Source organism: Colletotrichum scovillei (assembly GCF_011075155.1).
Source record: "Colletotrichum scovillei strain TJNH1 chromosome Unknown Contig00009, whole genome shotgun sequence".
Lineage (NCBI taxonomy): Eukaryota > Fungi > Ascomycota > Sordariomycetes > Glomerellales > Glomerellaceae > Colletotrichum > Colletotrichum scovillei.
In genome coordinates this window covers 4214083-4231082 of record NW_023336267.1, presented here as the reverse complement: position 1 = coordinate 4231082, position 17000 = coordinate 4214083, and the positions used below count along the sequence as shown (strand labels likewise).

Below are 17000 nucleotides of genomic sequence, written 5' to 3'. Positions count from 1 at the left end.
CATCAAGATGGCCGAGTCTAATTCAAAAGGTCCTCTGGTCGTTACATAAGGAGGAATTCTTCCATGGGTAGGTATGTTGGCTAGTCGCATATGCCAATGGATGAGGCAAGGAAGGTAGCTAATACAGAGGCTTCGAGAGGCCAAGGTCCGCCAGTAAAGCAAGAGCCGAGGACGGATCCATGCCTTTCTCCACATAATGTTGACCTCTCAGGGATTGCGGAACAACGCCGACAAAGCACTAGTTTTTTTTCGTACTTTTTTTCCCAAGCAGTCTACTCCGATCCCAGCCGGTGCGAATACTCAAGTGGACAGGCACACGATAGACCCGACCCAGCCATTACTCACGGTGAAAGCTGTTCACAGACTCTTTGCTCTTGCAACCCCACGTAAAAGGCAATCCCGCTGTCTCACTCAACCGCATATCACCACCAAAAAGGCCTCCCAAATCGACCTCGACCATAGTGTGTGTGACACCACCACACCGACCGACCGATAGCCATACCCCTCCATCGTGACCCCGCGCTGCGATTCGATTCGTCCAGACAAACCCGACCGTACCTTAGCCTGCCAAACCTCAGCAAGGTGCCGCAGCAACAGCAGCAACCCCTTTATAGTCGGCCGATTGCCCCTCCTCGAAATCCTTCTTTCCCTTTTTTTCCCCTTGTCGTCACACATCGACCGGCCTCATGGGGGATATGGCAAACGACATCAAGCTCCTCAAGGGCAGCAGCCATGGGGAATTGTCCGAGAAGGTCGCTCAGCGGTATGAATTCTCCGTGGCATAGAGAAATGGAGCATGAAGTAGCGGTCGCTGACGTAGGGTTGCGAATATTGCAGACTGGGCATTCCCCTTGCGAAGACCATGAGGTAAGCTTTCGCCTGTCTCCAAGACCTGCCCTTCGGGCGCGGGCGCGACTTTCTTTGGAGAACAGTACAATTGACCGCTTTTTGCGCCTTTACAGCTTGAACTACTCCAACCAAGAGACGAGGTTAGCGAACAATCTCTTGAGCCCCGGCAGGCTCCGGTCGTTGAGTGGCCTGTAAAGCTGACTTCTCTACTGTGTCACCGTTGGCGAGAGCGTCCGCGATGAGGATGTCTTCATCGTCCAGTCCAGCGAGCCCGGCAACATCAATGACGGACTGATGGAGCTTCTCATCATGATCCACGCCTGCAGAACCGCGTCTGCCCGCCGAATCACCGCCGTCATCCGTCAGTCTACCCTCCGAACGATCAATAGGGATGTCGCATTGTTGGGAAAGGGCGCCCGCTGACTGGACATACACACACAGCTTGCTTCCCTTACGCTAGACAGGACAAGAAGGACAAGAGTCGTGCCCCGATCAGCGCCAAGCTTGTCGCGAACATGCTGCAGGTTTCCGGCTGCGTAAGTACTCCGAAATTATTGCGGGGGAAGGAAAGAGAGACGAAGGATAGAGGGAGAGCATCCCAAGCTGACTTCATGGGCGCAAACATAGAACCACGTCATCACGATGGACCTTCACGCCTCGCAGATCCAGGGATTCTTCAATATCCCCGTCGACAACCTGTACGCCGAGCCGAGTGTCCTCCAGTGGATCAGACAGAACATGAACGTCGAGGACTGCGTCATCGTCAGTCCCGACGCGGGCGGCGCCAAGCGTGCCACCGGTATTGCCGATCGCCTGGAGACCGGCTTCGCCCTCATCCACAAGGAGCGCCCGCGCCCCAACGTTGTCGGCCGCATGATTCTCGTCGGAGACGTCACTGACAAGATTGCCATTCTGGTCGACGACATGGCTGACACTTGCGGCACCCTCGCCAAGTTCGTATAACCATCGTGAAATGATGCTTTGGCACCACTAACAGTTGCCACAGGGCTGCGGAGACTCTCGAGACCGGCGGTGCGCGTGAAGGTACGTCATCTTTAGTATCCATAACGTGAAGAGCCATGCACTGACAGTGGACAATAAAACAGTCATCGCCATCGTCACCCACGGCGTCCTCAGCGGTAATGCCGTCGAGACGCTCAACAAGAGCTGCCTGTCCCGCGTCGTCGTCACCAACACGGTGCCCCTCGGCGACAAGATTGAGCGCTGCCCCAAGCTGCGCGTCATCGACATCAGCCAGGTCCTGGGCGAGGCCATCCGCCGCACCCACAACGGCGAGAGCGTCAGCTACCTCTTCAACCACGTTCCCGTCTAGAGAGGGGTTCCGTGATGGAGGGTTTCGAGAGTTTTAAGTAGCAAGTCTAGCTAGCAGCAGCAGCAATAGCCTCGAGGGTTTTCACATGGCATATTGGGGGAGGGGTTTCCTTTTTCCAAAATTAGGGTGGGCGTACGGTACAAACGGGCATTTTGCGGGTTTCCTTTTTTAAATCCGGCAGGAAGACCTGCTTTTAGAGAAAAGTTCGGCTTTAGCGGCAGACTTGAAACAAAAGAACGAAATGGATTCTCTATGGAAATCGCTTACGTGTATATGTGATGTCTCTATTTGTTCCATACATGAGGCGTGACATACCTTAGTTCTACGGTCATTTGGCGGTGCCAAAGATTCACAGGGTCCGGTGGGTCTGCCTTGATGCCAGCTCCAGACCAAGCGTTGATAGACCCCCGCTCCGGAAGAGAACGAAAATCTAGATGGTCCAACCCCAGAATCTTGTGCGGGGCAGGGCTGAGAGGACTTTTTGTCTTTAAGAGCTCATAGGTACTCCAGTAGTATGTGCCAGAGATGGGTATCGACTATAGAAGTTACAGTAGGCTGATTGGTAGGTGGACGTATGGCACATGCAAGGAGGGCATCAATCTTGTTTAACATCATAAAACAATTGCTGGTGGTATTTCGCGTGTCAAAAGGATGTGCATTTCCATTTTTGAATGCCCTATTACATTCATGATGTTGACTGAAAACTTGTTTCATGACATGAGTTCCCAGTGCCCCATTTCCCTTTTTCCACGCCAATGCAAGAAAACCAGAAGGCCCGAGTAATCTTTCACTTTTTTCATGATTCCCAACGCAACACCGCCGCCATGACGACAAGTTTACTTGCGCATGGAAGAGGCACGGCGCTTGCGGAGCTCGGCCTTCTCGGTCTTGCGCTCGGCAACACGCTTGGCGAGGACCTGGGCGTATTCGTTCTGGATAGGGGGTCAGTATGACTTCAAGTATCGAGATGGGATGTATAGGGGGTAAACGTACGGCCTCGTCCTTGACCTTCTCGGCCTGGCGGCGCTTGAGGGCGATGCGGTGGCGCTTGTGCTGGAGACGCTGGGGGGTGACGAGTCTCTGGATCTTGGGAGCCTTGGTGTAAGGCTTCTTGCCCTCGCCCTTGGGCTGAACCTCGCGGCGAATGACGTACTTGCGGACCTATAAGTTGCAGCAAAGAATGCCTCGTTAGCCACTTGCCAAGGGTATCTGTGATATGTATAGCATTGGGATTAAAGCCCGACACATGCTCCCACCTCTTCCTTCTCTCTCCCTCTCTCGTTTTCTGATATATCTGGCGCACTTTCTCAAGGCATTCAACAGATATCGTCTGATGAAAGAAGAAGTTCGAAGGCAGAGGGGAAACACGGTCCCGTCTCTCACACTCTACCTGGTCTGCTCGACCCTCCGCCGCAGAACCAGGTAGGCGATGACGAAGTGGCTGTTGGAAGGGTGGACCGCAACAGGGAGCACACATACATCGTCATCCTTGGTGAGGCTGAAGAACTTGCGGATCTTGGTGGCACGCTTGGGGCCGAGGCGCTTGGGGTGGACGACGTCGGTGAGGCCGGGGATGTCGGCCTCGCCCTGCTTGACGATGGAGAGGGCGAGGACGGAGAGGTCCATGCCGACGATGCAGCCGCGGACGGACTTGCGCTTGCGCTCACCGGTGCGGCGGGGGCGGTAGCAGGAGTGTCCCTCGGAGAGGAGGAGGCGGACACGGGTAGGGTGCATGACACCCTGCTTCATCGGGAAACCCTGCTTGTCGTTGCCTCCGGTGATGCGGAAGATGTAGCCCTTGAACTCGTCGCCGACGGAGTCACCGGGGACCTCAGCGCCCATGCGCTTCTCCATGAAGACGCGGAGCTTGCGCTCATCCTCAATGTCGATGAGCTTCTGGCTGCCATTGGCAGGGTAGGAGATGTTCAACTGTTGTCAAGAAAAAATGTCAGCAACCTTGAACCTGACTTTTCCACCCCCTCCAAATATTTCCAAATATTCGGGGCGGTGATCAGACCGCCAGCGAATTCGAACTCGCCGTCGTTGATATGGCAATTCCATCGCGTTCGATTGTATCACTCTCGTCTGTCGGGATGTGGTGTTATCGTACCTTCATCTTGCCGGCGTTGGGTGGTGCAAGTGTTGTCGACTGCGGCTGGGCGTTGGGCGTGGATTGTTCAGTGGGAAGGAGGAAAAGCGGAAAGTTACTCTTGAATTTTCGAGAATGTGTGCGTCGCTAGAGCCCTGCTGCGAAAAAAATCTCTGGGCCAATCACAGGCCGCTAGAAGTTCTGTCGGTGAGATTTTCCATGGGCCGTGCTTAAACAGCCCCGGGTCACGTGTCTATCCCGTTTAGGAAGGTACGCGGACCGGGATACGTACCCACACTACAGCCGCCGTTCAACACCTTACGTTCAGATGGACGACTCCACTGTCAAAGGGTCCCGCTTCACAATTCGCGATCAAGACATCCATACCTCTACAATAAGGTATCACGAAAACATCATTCCTGCCACTCAGTCAACCTCTCAATCACGGTTCTGCTCTACGTATATCGCCAACTGAAGTAACACATCACATTTACTCGCGACAATGTCATCAGTCAAAATCTATCCTCCTAAGAAGGGCTCCTCAGCTTCAGAAAGCCCATTGCCCCCGCTCATCAAGACACCCTCTGGACTTGCGCTGCTTGAGATGCAAGGAACTGTCAACGTGCCTCACGTCAACCCCGACGAGGGTTCCAGCAAAAGGGAGCCTGAGATTGCCATTGGCAAAGTGATATTCCCTGACTATCACCCCGAAACGCAGGAAGAGGGCAGCACGGCCTGGATGAAGCGCGTCTTCCTCTATGTCGGCCAGCATCAGAGACTGCAGGGCGAGGTCAAGAAGCTTCCGAAGGCCATGGCTATTATCCGGCGGAAGGGAGATGCCATCACTGGCGGTGAAGGAGAGGCTGAGGAGGAGCTCGAGATTGCTGAGATCGTCAAGTACAAGATCATGTTTGGGAACCGGCCAGAGCCCGTTGGTACGGAAAACACATAGGAGACGTCTGCGTTATCGACAGTTCGAGGCCGCCAGGGCGATCTTTGAAGAATGACACCCACACCGACGGGGCTAGTCATGATGTGGCGAGAGGGCGATGGTTACCAAGGACGATAGCGGTTGCGGCGTTCATCCTGTTCTGTTGCCACGATTCCGGACCAGGAGAACTATGACTGGCACGGCAGATCCCTTGCCGTCTATATTTCCGTGACGCTTGTTCATTGCGGCGGCTCCGGTGCCATCATAGCCGGTCATCAAACGTAAGACTGGTATGCCACCTTGATCAGCCTGTGGCAGATCACCTTTGACTCATGAAGCTCTTAGCAAAGGTTGCCAACCTCACATCCATCCCCGCTACATCCTGGTCAGCGTGATCATCAGGGGCGCATCTCATAAGCTCGTATGTCTTTGTGACAGAATGACAACTACGGCTCACAAATCATACGGTTGCGGTTCGAGGCATTGGTAGACTGCGGTCAAAGCGACGAATGAGACGAGCATCAGCTTCCCCGGATCTTCGGCAGTTGCATATTTCTGAGCAACATCATTCGAGTGCCGCAGATATCACTGTTTGTTCGAATAAGTCACGTTGACTTGAGTAGCATCAATGATCCGAACCCGTCGACTTGTTCTGCCCCAGTACCTTGATTGGCGGTGCTTCATGGTAGTTATTCTCAAAATCAGCGCCACTTGTTTGCTTGTTGGATAAGCGGCAACAGGCAACTGGCGCTTGGTTTACGAGTCTCCGAATTTCGTGGCCGTTACTCCGTCTCATCATTGGGTTGCGTGCTTGTTGGTCTCCTCTAGGGATGCAAGTCAACACGGGTCTTTTTGATGGCATTTTAGTCGGAAGAATGAGACCCTACTTGCATTTAGGCATCTCCCCTTCAGAATCGCGTAGTCAAAAGTCCATGTGTCATCAAGCAATGAGGCGATAAAGGATTTGGGAAAGAGACGAACAACCGAACAAGATGTTATCCGCTGCCGCGAGGTTATTGAGAGGCGACGGCCCGCCGTAACAAATACCTCCAAACATGCGTCGGCAAACAGACGAATTTATTCCAAGGCATGATTTTATTGGTCTCTCTACTCGCTTCCGGAAGCAATGCGCAGCAGGCTTGGTCGCCCTGTTAACTTTACTCTGGTTTGAGTTGCCTCATGAGGGACCTCGCAGGTCATACAAACCAGGCACTGAAGTCGGCATCAACGCTAGTGTTACCATGCCCATTGTCTTCGTCACTGTTGATGAGCTTCCTTCATATTGATGACCAGTTCAATTTTGAACAACTATGCGTTCCAAGCAACCTCATCCCATTCTGGCACCATCACCGTCAAAGTCTGTCATGGATAGCCTCGGCTCTCGCCGAATGCTCGGCCAAATGAATGACTTAATAGCGGTCTCGACAATATTCGTAGAGGTCGAGGTTGTTCTGACAGTCAGGGATTCTCCACGCCTCCGCACCGGCCGTGAGGGGGACTCTGGAGACTACCCGAGGAGGCTATTAGGATAAATGCTCACAATCCAACTCTAATTTAACCGCAGACAGGCTGATTGAACGGTTCCCCATTCCGCCCCAGCAAAAGATGGGGAAGGTCATGCCAGGGACGATCCCTGAAAGCCGCTAATTGAGAGCACCACCGGTTCTATCCAACCGCGACCATCGCGTCTTTGGTTCTCACCGGAATGAGCTCCTCTTCCAGCGCACTTGTCCCGGTACCCACATCACGGGACTTGACCTTTGGATCCCGAAGCCCTTCCCTCTTCCAACCAACGCCGTGTCACCTAGGCTTGCAGGTCTTGGGACCAAGGCGCCGGTACATGTTCAAGCCGGGTTCATATCCCTTAGAGGACGTCACCCCACGGCGGCAGTCCTTGCTAGCTTAGTAGCTCAGCACTGTTGCATTGGATGATCTGGAGATTGCTCTCGTCCGTCCGCCTGGAAAATTGGGGTAATCATGGGGAAACGGAATCGCATCGCGGGCCGGATCTTGCATATATGAATTGCGTCGCCCTCGTTATGGAGTGTTCCTATTGACCTCACCCTCGTCCACGCCGGCCTCGTTCTTTCAAGATAGGTTCTCTCGTTTCTCGCCCGAGTTTCATTGTTACCAGACGGTCAAGATGCACATCCAATCACTCACCGTTCCCCTCTTGGCGGCGTCCTTGCCCCTAGCCTCGGCCCAGCTTGACTACTACGCGAAGAAAGCAGGCTTGCTGTACTTTGGTGCTGCAACTGACTCCCCGGGACAGCGCGAGCGCGCTGGTCTGGAAGCATCTTACGAGCAATACGACGCCATCCTCGATGATATCAACGAGTTCGGCCAAACAACCCCGACTAACGGGCAAAAGGTTGGTGTCGAACTGGTAGCCCAGAAGTCGCACGCCTCAAGCTAACGTCTCACTCAGTGGCTTTTCACCGAGCCCTCGCCGGGCGTTTTCAACTTCACAGAGGGTGATATCGTGACCTCCATCGCCGAAGAGAACGGCCAGATCCTCCGCTGTCATGCCCTTGTCTGGCACAGCCAGCTCGCCCCCTGGGTTGAGAATACAACATGGACGCCCGAGGAGCTCACCGAGGTGATTGTCAGACACATCCACGAGGTTGCCGGCCACTACAAAGGCAAGTGCTACGCCTGGGACGTCGTCAATGAGGCTCTCAACGAGGATGGCACCTACCGCGAGTCCGTTTTCTATAACGTTCTCGGCGAGGAGTACCTCAAGTTGGCCTTCCGCACCGCGGCCGAGGTCGATCCGGCGGCGAAGCTGTACTACAACGACTACAACCTCGAGTCGGTCGGTCCCAAGAGCGAGGGCGCCAAGCGCATCGTGAAGCTGCTCCAGGACGACGGCATCAAGGTCGACGGCATTGGTATGCAAGCTCACCTCGTAGCTGATAGGGCGCCTAGCCTGGACCAGCAAGTCGAGGTCATTCGCAGCTACGCCGAGCTCGGAGTCGAGGTTGCCCTCACAGAGCTGGATGTCCGTGTCGAGCTCCCGGTAAATGAGACAAACCTGGCGTGGCAGAAGGAGGCGTACAAGAACGTAGGTTTACCCCGTCACCCACCCCATCTTTGGATGCATTCAAGACGCTAACTCACTCGGCTATAGTCTACCAGTGCCTGTCTTCAAGTAGCGGCTTGCATTGGCATCACGATCTGGGACTTCTACGACCCCTTCAGCTGGGTTCCCGCCGTCTTCCCGGGTGAGGGTGCTGCCCTTCTCTGGTTCGAGGACTTTAGCAAGCACCCGGCTTATGATGGCGTTCTCGAGGCATTGAAGAACACGACTGCGGCTCCCTGTAGAAGAAGGCGGTCCTTGGGGTCTGGCAAGAGCAAGAAGCTGTTCTAGTTAGTGATATAGGTGAAGGGGTGTCGGGTGGGCTTTGCACCAACCGTGATTGTCAAAAGCTTAGCTGAGGCAAAGTAATGAGGGCAAAATTGAGTCTGAATACGCACTTAGCATGCCTTCTTGGCATTAGCGACAGCTAACTCTACGTAATGATAAGCCTTATCAGCTTTGAGAAAACAGAATGCCGTGTTTATTGTGATGTGGATGTTTCCAATAAAAAAACGTCTTGATTCAGCCCATGTGGTGGTTCTTTTCCGGCTTTACAGGCGCAAAAGATCGACCTGAACGGGATCAGGCTATTAAGGGAAATTATACGATGCGGTATAATTTAAAACTCTACGATACGCGCAATATGCCCTTAGCACGCGCTCAACTCGATATGGTGATTTCGATACGAAAACCGCCATGCAATTATTTCAGCCCATGCTGTGCGAGCATTTTAATCACCCGGCCTGAGTCAACTAGCTCCGATCGTTCAAGTCGTACATTAACAATAAGCTGACAGATCCAGCTTCGTATTCTCAAGTGCCAGCTGTCTTGTCATTGTGTCAGAGCTCTTGGGCAGGGGCATAAGTTCATTGTTTGTGTTTCTATTTGGTTTGTTCATGTAACACCTTCGCGGGCTATGGGAAAAGGACTGCCCCTATGTGCTCTTGGCTCACATCGTCAGACAGTTGAGGGTCCTCCTCAAATAAGGTCTCGGGCCGAAGATAGATCTCACCGCTCGCGCTCCGCATATATAATTGAGCCTTGAAGCCGCGTGCTTCGTGGCCGTTCAAGTTATTTTGTCGTCCACTCACGAATTCAACGTTGAATTGTTGTATCCTCGTCGTCTCCGGTGGTAGGCCCGGATATTTAGGATGGACTCCTGGCGTAACCCGACCGTCCATATTCAATTCCACCCCGTGTTCTATTTCGATGATTCTCCGAGCCAGAGCGCACATGCCGTCCCTATCCCACAAGTTCTCTCGGGGCGCGGCGAGAAGTTTGAGAAGACGCAGGGCCTCTAGTCGGCAACCCAGGTCCCTACACCGCTGTGCGCAGAAGAAGAGCGGCGCGATAAAGCCCATTTCGAAGGCGGGTGCGGTTTTGGTTTCTGTACTGTTTTGTTCCGCGGCGGCTTGCGCCGTCTCCTCGACGACTTTGCGGAACTCGTCGAGGAAGTCATCGTAGCCCATCTCGGAACGGACGAAGGCGTTGTTCAACCAGATCAGACAGATCCGATACCTCGCTAGAGCGAATGCGCGCGCGAACCCCGAGATTTTGAATGTCGTTTGCCCCCGTCGGGCTTCGAGGTCTGTGAACATGCCGTACCACTGATTTAGTTGGTTTAAGACTGTGTCCTGTTCCTCTAGAAGTTCTGCTGGTACTGGAACATCTTTCTTTTGTCCTACGCGATATGTGTCACCGCGGCGGATAGCTTGCAACGCTTGGTTGAAAACGTCGTCAATCATGGCTTCAGCTTCGGAGAAGGTATTGAAAAAGTCCGGTATCGGGCATCTCGAAATGCTCAGATCGAGCATATCCGATGGTCCGCTCCCAAAGAAGAAGGGCAACGCGCTCAATCTTCGAAACAATGGCGTGAGGTATTGCCTCACCCACTTGTACGAGGTAGAGTCGGAGCTGGCGAGTATGGCAGTGCCGTGAGCGCAGTGACGGAGGGCAGTCTCCCGGTTGGACTGCAGGAATTCTATACAAATGAAGAGGAGACAAACCAGCAGCACCAGCCCCTGGTTCTCCATGACCGTCAATTGGTTAATTGCGGCGTTGTAGTGACGCAGAGCGAGGGCGTTATCCTGGATCTGCTCGCTTCCCACGTCAAAGGGGCTACCCTGGACCCGGGTGACGCCCTCGTACAGCGAGCTGATGGCGACGATGGAATGCCTCACCGCGGGCTCGTACCGGCTGAATTGCATGACGAGGTGCGTCCAGAAGTAAGGGTCGGTGGCGCCGGGCAGGTTCGGCCCGACCATTTCGCAAAAGAAGTGCAGCGCCCTGCTCTCCTGCCTGTTGATGCTCGGGAACATGCTCTGGGCCCTGAGCAGCCGGGGCTGATCCAATGCGGCGGCTTGGGCCGGGTCCACGTAGCCATCGCATGTACGGCCGGTACTGGAGCACCGTATACACTCGGGCTTGGCCTCGTCACACTTGACTTTTCGGACCCTGCTCCGGTGGTGGTGATTGTTAGAAAGGAATGCAAACCTTGCTGTATGGAAAAGGGGGTGTATGAATCTATGCGGGTTGCCTACTTGCAGGTAATACAGCCGGTCCTTGTCTTGCGACTGCCTTTGCGGGCCATCCTATGATGTGCGGAAACGAGAAGACGACGTGGGCGATGTCGCTCCTCGACGGCGGAAGCCGATTGATAACGAGATGTGTTCCTCTTCTAGTTCCTTCCCCTCATTTGACTTAGGCAGCGAGCTGTTTGATGCGAGTCGGGAGTTGAAGGTTGAGGCTAAGCAATGCCAGTGTAGTAGTTCTAACAGGAAGTTCCCCAGACGAGTCGACAAGAATGAACCAATCAGCAGAACGCATTCAAGACATGCCTGTTCTTGGCGACGTTGCGCACCAACGTAAACGGTGCAAATGGCCCTATTCGGAAGGGTGCGGTGGTATCCTGGAGAGTGCTGGCGCTCCGGCCTCACCTTATCGCAAATAAGGTGAGGGAGAAGAGTGCTGGTGCGGGACTTCCAGGGATAAGTACGAACTCGCCAACGATGTCACCCCTGGAACTTTTGGGGCACAGCAATGAATGTTGAGTGGCAAGATTTCTGACCAGGTTTGGATATAGGGTATCGTTCGCCAAGAATGATCGACCAACGTAATAATCTGAATCTTTGTAGGAAGTACGCTTTTGGTTGGCAACTTCAGCCCTACCGCTGAAGACTCGTGTTCTAGAAAGAAAGCGGACAAAGGACACGGTTGAGATGCCCTTGCCAGCACCGCATGCAGGCGGCGTAGCGAGGTATTTAGCGTAGAATCAGCTGCCAAATGTACCAGCAGCAATACGAATGGGTGAATTAACTAGATGCGGCAGGTCTCAAAAACATCGTCCCCGAACGGGTTTATTGGTTGTTTCGCCTAGGATCACCTCTTGGTAAAATCGAGACGTTGAAAGAAGATCACAAAGAGGATTGATGACCAATTAACATTTTCTATTAGGTCAAGATGTACGGAGTAAATTCAGATTTAGTTCTTTCGAGTGAATAAAGGGTGAGACTCGAAGGACCTGGGACAACAAGAAAGCAAACCGAAAACTTTGGCGGCTCTAGACCTCGAGTGCATTTCACTAAGAGCTCTTCACTAACCCCCTGTTTGCGCATGTATAATACCTCAAATACCCATCAATGTGCAGACTTGGGTAGACATGAGCTCTCTTAGATTTCCGGCGAACAACACCATTTCGAATGGGCGAGGCACATTTATAAGGGAGTCTGGGTTAGTTGAGTTTGAGCTCCCAAGCCTGTATAAGTGATTTGAAGAATTCCCTTATGTCAATGACAGGGAAGCAAAAAGATGTCATGTGCTTATCCTTGTCTGGGACATTTTCCAGATTACATCGAAAGAGGTATCATTGCGTGCTCCTATGCAAACCATAAACTTTTGTTCTCGTGTCTCTCTTCCTCCTCATCCTTCCCCCTGAAGATGATTATGCCGATGCCTCAAGCTGGCCAGACTTCACGCGTCCGAGACCATCCTTTCCATAGTAGTCCATGGGATACACCCCCTTACCCCAATCATCGCGCACCTCTAGCGCAACCAAGGCCTCGTACGGCGTCAGCAGCGGCCTCGGAAAAGCGTAGCCCCAGTCGATGCTCAACCGCGGGCACGCGACCTGCACCCAGCACTCGACGTCGCTCATCATGGCCAGCTTGCCCGGGAAGATCTCGCTGAGCAGCAAGTTCACCCACGGGATGCCGCGGTCCTTGAGCCGCTTCTCGATGAGGCCCATGGTGTGCGGGTTCCCCTGGCGGCCGAGCGAGCCCAGGATGAGACCCCACTTCTTGGCCGTCTTGGCCGTGCGGATGGCGGTCCGGCGCAGGTCCTGCATCTCGTCGTGGCCGTACGTCTCGCGCGTCAGCTTGCGCGAGTACGGGTCGTAGCGGTAGGCCGGGATGGTGGGGTTGTGGATCATGATGCTCTCGAGGTGGAAGCGGCCGTCGCCGAGGTAGAGGATCATGTCGACCTTGTCGTCGTCGCGGAGCTGCGGGCTCGTGCAGCCGAGGATCTCGCCCTTGCTCAGGGGCGCGATCTGCGGGACGAGGACCTTGAAGCCGGCCTTTTCGAGGGTGCCGCGCACGCCGTGGATGGTGGCGTTGAACTGGATGGTGCCGACGACGGCGACGGTCTTGCCCGAGGCGAAGTTGCGCTCGAGCGAGGCCAGGAGGTGGGAGGTGTCGATGCTGATGTCGACAAAGACGTAGAGGGTCTTGATCTTTGTCACGTCGACGGGGATGAGGCAGCTGTGGGCGTAGTGGACGAGGAGGTCGCAGCCCATGGCGCGGGCGGTGTAGTCGTCGATGCAGCAGGCGCCGTAGGTGACATCGCCCATGATGAGGGTCTCGATGCCGGGGCAGAACTCGGTGAGGATGTCGGAGATGGTGGTGGCGAAGAGGAGGAGACCCTCGGGCATCTGCAGGGCGACCTTCTTGGCGCCCGAGGAGCGGATGCGATGGATGGTTTTGGGGATCTCGAAGCTGTAGTTGGAGGGGAGGATAGAGATGGCGGACTTGAGTGCCGGATCATTGAGGATCTCGGGGGGTACTTGGTTCAGGAGGCGTGGACCTCTTTTAGGTTGTGCGACTATGAGATGAGAATGAGAATGAGTATGCTGTTGCCTCTCATGTGAGGCGTCGTGGGTGCTCACCTTGGATGGACTTGCTGTCCTCGATGGACCCGTTCGGACCTCCATTTTTGGCCGCGGTCTCGGCTGCTGTCCTCCTTCCGACGAAGCGCTTCTTTGGTTGCTTCAGGACTGGTTGAGCCGCAGCCTCCTCCTGGCGATGAGCCTCTTCAATATCGGCGGCGATGCCCAAGTCGGTTTGCGCCCGATCTTCCTCCATGGCTGAGACACTTATTCTGCTTCGGCTTCCACTTCACGTAGGGGGGGCGCTTCACAGCGAATTTGATGTTTTGTGAAAGGGGGCTCTCATATGAAGCCAAAAATCATCAGATAAGACGCAGACTACTTTTAGTATAGGGCCGTCCGTCGTACCGTGAGTAAGTGAGTCTCGATGAGTTTGCCCCGCGATCTGGTGCTGTTGCCCCGCGAAAAATTCAGTTAGAAGAATGATACGATAAGATCGTGGGCTAAAAGGGTACATGCAGGTAGTGAGGTGGCCAAACGGCCTCACGCCTATTGGCTATAGCTCACATGTGGATTCTCACTGGCTTTCGGTGAGCTCACAAGTCTTGAGAACTCACTTGAGAACTCACTCTCATCTCAAGGGAATCATTCCACGAGCTAGATATTTTCAGTTCTCATGACTAAATGGTGTTGCGGAGTATGTCTAGGTCCATTTTTCCTCAACTGCCTTAAGCAGAGGCGTATATATGCATGCCTCGCAGAGTGTTTCGAAGTGTCTGGAGAAAATGGAAATCATCATTCAAAGAGTTCATTATCCTCATATGAAAGAAAAGGTATATTTGTGAAAGTGCTTCTCCGCCATCGTCGAATCAACAGTCAGGAGTGTATCAGATCAACAAGCATGAAAATGACGGGAGACATCTTGAATATTGCAGCATCCTTACCTTACCTTACCCCGCTGCATCCCACCATCAGATAAGGTAAGCGGTAGCAGGCCCACCCGTCAACGCAACGAATGATGCCTCCTCTCCCACTCCTCATCCGACGTCCAACCCATCCAAGAAACTAGTATAGCTTGCATGAAAGATCGCCAACCCTTCACACCCCTCATCCTCAGGAAAATCATCCGAACGGCTTCATCTGCTCTGCCACGTGGCCAGCATACTTTCTCCCTCCCTCTCTCCAAGATCAGTCCACACGACCAACCCCTACCCAAGATTCCCGCGCCTACATTGCATGAGTATCTCATCCAAACACATCCCTCCCCCCAAAAAAAATCCATCTCACCGTATCTTCAACAACATGGCGATCGCGGTATGGCTGCCCAACACACCCCCAAAAGAAGACCACGTGTCTCTGCAGATGACTTACTGATGCGGTCCCCTCTTCCTTTCGGCGTGAACAGGCTGTCGGTCAAATCTGTTCCACGGCCTCTCTGTCCCACAACCTAGAGCAGTGCGTGAGGCTCGTCGCCAAGGCTGCTGTCGGTGGTGCCAAAGTACGTTTCCATCTAATCCATCCGTAAGAAAAGGGGGGCGTCGATATCAAGACATTTGTCTTGCTACCTTTCCTCTCTCTCTCCCTCACCGCAAACCCATCCTGCTGGCTGCAGATGAGAGACCTGCAGTGCAAATGTCGCTCGAAGCACAAGAATGGCTTCATGTCTGCCCTCCTTTCCACCCCACTACACCACCACCACCAACACCAACAACACAGCTCACCGCGTTCTTCCTAGGTCCTCTTCCTCCCCGAAGCCGCAGATTACATCGCCTCAAGCCCGCAAGAATCCCTCTCCCTAGCCCAACCGCAGTCTCAGTCCCCCTTCGTCCTCGGCCTCCAGGAAGCAGCAAAGACCCACTCCGTCGCCGTGAACGTCGGCATCCACGTCCCCGCATCAGACGCCCAGAAGCCGGCCGTAGACGCCGCCACCACCACCACCACCACCACTCCAAAGCTCCTCAACCGTAGCCTCTGGATCAACGCAGACGGCACCATATTCCAAGCCGCGACCTACGACAAGCTCCACCTCTTCGACTACGGCGCCCTCCGAGAAAGCGCGACAGTCCAAGCCGGCCCCTCCCTCACGGCCCCGTTCCCCACCCCGGTCGGCCGCGCCGGCAGCCTCATCTGCTTCGACCTCCGCTTCCCCGAACCGGCCCTCGCCCTGACGCACCCGGGACCCAAGAGCCCCTTTCTCCCCGACAACAACGGCGGCCACGGCCCCGCCCAGATCCTCCTCTACCCCTCCGCCTTCACCATCCGGACGGGCCAGGCGCACTGGGAGACCCTCCTCCGGGCCCGCGCCATCGAGACGCAGAGCTGGGTCGTCGCCGCGGCCCAGGTGGGCGCGCACAACCCGAAGCGGAGCAGCTACGGGCACAGCATGGTCGTCGACCCCTGGGGCCGGGTCAAGCTGGAGCTGGGCGGCGTGGACGCCGATGGCAGGGCCGAGGAGGGCGCCGAGGGGGCCATTGGCTTTGTCGATGTGGATTTGGACGAGTGGGCTAAAGTCAGGGAGGGTATGCCGTTGGCCAGACGGACGTGAGTTGTGTTTCTTCCCTTTTCCTTTCCTTTCTCTCTCTTTCACGTCATCATTCCTTTTTTCCTCGTCTCCATCCTCTTACTCACACCGACCTCCATCTCTTACACGCCCACTTGAGGCTCAAAATTTTCACCATGTGAATGACACGCCCCTTGTCCCTAACCCCTCCCCTGGAGGTGCTGTCATTTCTTCTCTCTGGGCAATGGGCATATCCATATCCCCCCGTCACCTAGGATGCCGGGCCCCTCTCCCATCGTGTACCAGCGGGATGGTTTAGCTGATGACCTGAGAGCAGCGATGTGTACCCTGAATTCTGAAGGTCCTCCTTGGGGGTGGGCGTGTGAGCTGTCACATTCCCGGAAAGCAGGGTCAAAGCTGGGATCGCAGGTGTATCCGTAGAGTTACTCGTGCTCCGTACGTACGGAGTACGCAGTACAGATAAAGGTATTACAGTACAGACCGGTATGGAGAGGGCCGCGGGTCTCGGGAGAAGGGAGGGGGAGTCTAGCAAGCCTCGCCGCCGGGGAGAGGCGGGAGGGAGAGAAAAAGAAGCACGGGTAACCGGTACGGGCGAGACGAGACGAGCCCTGAGTCCCCGACTGTCGGTAACACCGCGGTGCAGGTCCTTGAGGGCTTGAGGCTCTTTGTGGGAAGGGAATGCTGCAGGGATGAGCGTCCCAACCACTCGGCGCGTCTGTGGATATTCTAGAAGCGTAGCCGCAATGTTCCATAGATTGGGGGCGCCGCCGGTCGAAATGATCAATGGAGATTAGTGTGTGGAAAAATTCAAAAAAGAGGTCCTGCGCTGTATGGGAGTATCCGTACATACACACTTTGGCACGAGAGACCGCAAAGGTTACCTTGACCTCCACAAGCAAGACAGGGCCCGTGTTTCGCAGGGTGGAAAGATGAGAAAGAAAGAGAAGAGAAAGACAAACCCACCCCGGTGAGACCCTCACCGAGACAACAATCTCCCTTGGGAGATATGATGTTCTGAATCGATATGGAGCCCGGTTCCAGCGAAACAGCCAACCTACGGCAGAGGCCAGACCGGGTCCCTTGACGGGCTGGGAGGATCG

General features: G+C 54.6%; 6 protein-coding genes across 6 annotated transcripts; 3 read left to right on the top strand and 3 right to left on the bottom strand.

Moving 5' to 3' along the window:
- The first annotated feature begins 147 nt into the window (after nucleotides 1-147).
- On the top strand, nucleotides 148-2360 carry HER10_EVM0001277 (ribose-phosphate diphosphokinase). The gene is made up of 5 exons (XM_035471032.1): nucleotides 148-1210; nucleotides 1291-1385; nucleotides 1477-1802; nucleotides 1856-1893; nucleotides 1956-2360. The coding sequence occupies exons 1-5, from the start codon at nucleotides 1144-1146 to the stop codon at nucleotides 2180-2182; spliced, it is 753 nt and encodes a 250-aa protein (XP_035328854.1). The 5' UTR covers nucleotides 148-1143; the 3' UTR covers nucleotides 2183-2360.
- A 445-nt stretch (nucleotides 2361-2805) lies between these two features.
- HER10_EVM0006304 (ribosomal protein S6e) lies at nucleotides 2806-4405 on the bottom strand. Its single transcript, XM_035475893.1, has 4 exons — nucleotides 4293-4405; nucleotides 3662-4111; nucleotides 3176-3343; nucleotides 2806-3114 (listed from the first exon to the last, which is right to left on the bottom strand). Exons 1-4 carry the CDS (start codon nucleotides 4296-4298, stop codon nucleotides 3019-3021), a joined length of 720 nt encoding a protein of 239 aa, XP_035329453.1. The 5' UTR covers nucleotides 4299-4405; the 3' UTR covers nucleotides 2806-3018.
- A 2600-nt stretch (nucleotides 4406-7005) lies between these two features.
- Nucleotides 7006-8656, top strand: HER10_EVM0008237 (glycosyl hydrolase family 10). Its single transcript, XM_035477767.1, has 3 exons — nucleotides 7006-7573; nucleotides 7631-8266; nucleotides 8333-8656. Exons 1-3 carry the CDS (start codon nucleotides 7346-7348, stop codon nucleotides 8570-8572), a joined length of 1104 nt encoding a protein of 367 aa, XP_035329716.1. The 5' UTR covers nucleotides 7006-7345; the 3' UTR covers nucleotides 8573-8656.
- A 479-nt stretch (nucleotides 8657-9135) lies between these two features.
- Nucleotides 9136-10871, bottom strand: HER10_EVM0012819 (uncharacterized protein; the record flags this gene model as incomplete). Its single annotated transcript, XM_035482201.1, has 2 exons — nucleotides 9136-10735; nucleotides 10822-10871. The coding sequence occupies 2 exons, from the start codon at nucleotides 10869-10871 to the stop codon at nucleotides 9196-9198; spliced, it is 1590 nt and encodes a 529-aa protein (XP_035330251.1). The 3' UTR covers nucleotides 9136-9195.
- Nucleotides 10872-12094: 1223 nt separating this feature from the next.
- Nucleotides 12095-13799, bottom strand: HER10_EVM0008863 (diphthamide biosynthesis protein 1). The gene is made up of 2 exons (XM_035478371.1): nucleotides 13440-13799; nucleotides 12095-13375 (listed from the first exon to the last, which is right to left on the bottom strand). Exons 1-2 carry the CDS (start codon nucleotides 13633-13635, stop codon nucleotides 12222-12224), a joined length of 1350 nt encoding a protein of 449 aa, XP_035329780.1. The 5' UTR covers nucleotides 13636-13799; the 3' UTR covers nucleotides 12095-12221.
- Nucleotides 13800-14353: 554 nt separating this feature from the next.
- HER10_EVM0010580 (carbon-nitrogen hydrolase) lies at nucleotides 14354-16726 on the top strand. Its single transcript, XM_035480036.1, has 4 exons — nucleotides 14354-14693; nucleotides 14785-14877; nucleotides 15115-15920; nucleotides 16217-16726. Exons 1-4 carry the CDS (start codon nucleotides 14616-14618, stop codon nucleotides 16236-16238), a joined length of 999 nt encoding a protein of 332 aa, XP_035330005.1. The 5' UTR covers nucleotides 14354-14615; the 3' UTR covers nucleotides 16239-16726.
- Nucleotides 16727-17000: the final 274 nt, after the last annotated feature.

Excerpts from the sequence above, each read along its gene's own strand:
- HER10_EVM0001277 (XM_035471032.1), top strand. The coding sequence starts at position 1,144 with ATGGAGCTTCTCATCATGATCCACGCCTGCAGAACCGCGTCTGCCCGC. Across the intron at positions 1,386-1,476 it reads TGCTGCAGGTTTCCGGCTGC|AACCACGTCATCACGATGGA; the intron begins GTAAGTACTCCG and ends GCGCAAACATAG. Across the intron at positions 1,894-1,955 it reads GACCGGCGGTGCGCGTGAAG|TCATCGCCATCGTCACCCAC; the intron begins GTACGTCATCTT and ends ACAATAAAACAG.
- HER10_EVM0006304 (XM_035475893.1), bottom strand. Across the intron at positions 3,344-3,661 it reads GCCTCACCAAGGATGACGAT|GTCCGCAAGTACGTCATTCG; the intron begins GTATGTGTGCTC and ends TGCAACTTATAG. Across the intron at positions 3,115-3,175 it reads AGAAGGTCAAGGACGAGGCC|AACGAATACGCCCAGGTCCT; the intron begins GTACGTTTACCC and ends CCCCCTATCCAG.
- HER10_EVM0008237 (XM_035477767.1), top strand. The coding sequence starts at position 7,346 with ATGCACATCCAATCACTCACCGTTCCCCTCTTGGCGGCGTCCTTGCCC. Across the intron at positions 7,574-7,630 it reads CCCCGACTAACGGGCAAAAG|TGGCTTTTCACCGAGCCCTC; the intron begins GTTGGTGTCGAA and ends CGTCTCACTCAG. Across the intron at positions 8,267-8,332 it reads AGAAGGAGGCGTACAAGAAC|TCTACCAGTGCCTGTCTTCA; the intron begins GTAGGTTTACCC and ends ACTCGGCTATAG.
- HER10_EVM0008863 (XM_035478371.1), bottom strand. The coding sequence starts at position 13,635 with ATGGAGGAAGATCGGGCGCAAACCGACTTGGGCATCGCCGCCGATATT. Across the intron at positions 13,376-13,439 it reads GGACAGCAAGTCCATCCAAG|TCGCACAACCTAAAAGAGGT; the intron begins GTGAGCACCCAC and ends CTCATCTCATAG.
- HER10_EVM0010580 (XM_035480036.1), top strand. The coding sequence starts at position 14,616 with ATGAGTATCTCATCCAAACACATCCCTCCCCCCAAAAAAAATCCATCT. Across the intron at positions 14,694-14,784 it reads TCAACAACATGGCGATCGCG|GCTGTCGGTCAAATCTGTTC; the intron begins GTATGGCTGCCC and ends CGGCGTGAACAG. Across the intron at positions 14,878-15,114 it reads CTGCTGTCGGTGGTGCCAAA|GTCCTCTTCCTCCCCGAAGC; the intron begins GTACGTTTCCAT and ends CGTTCTTCCTAG.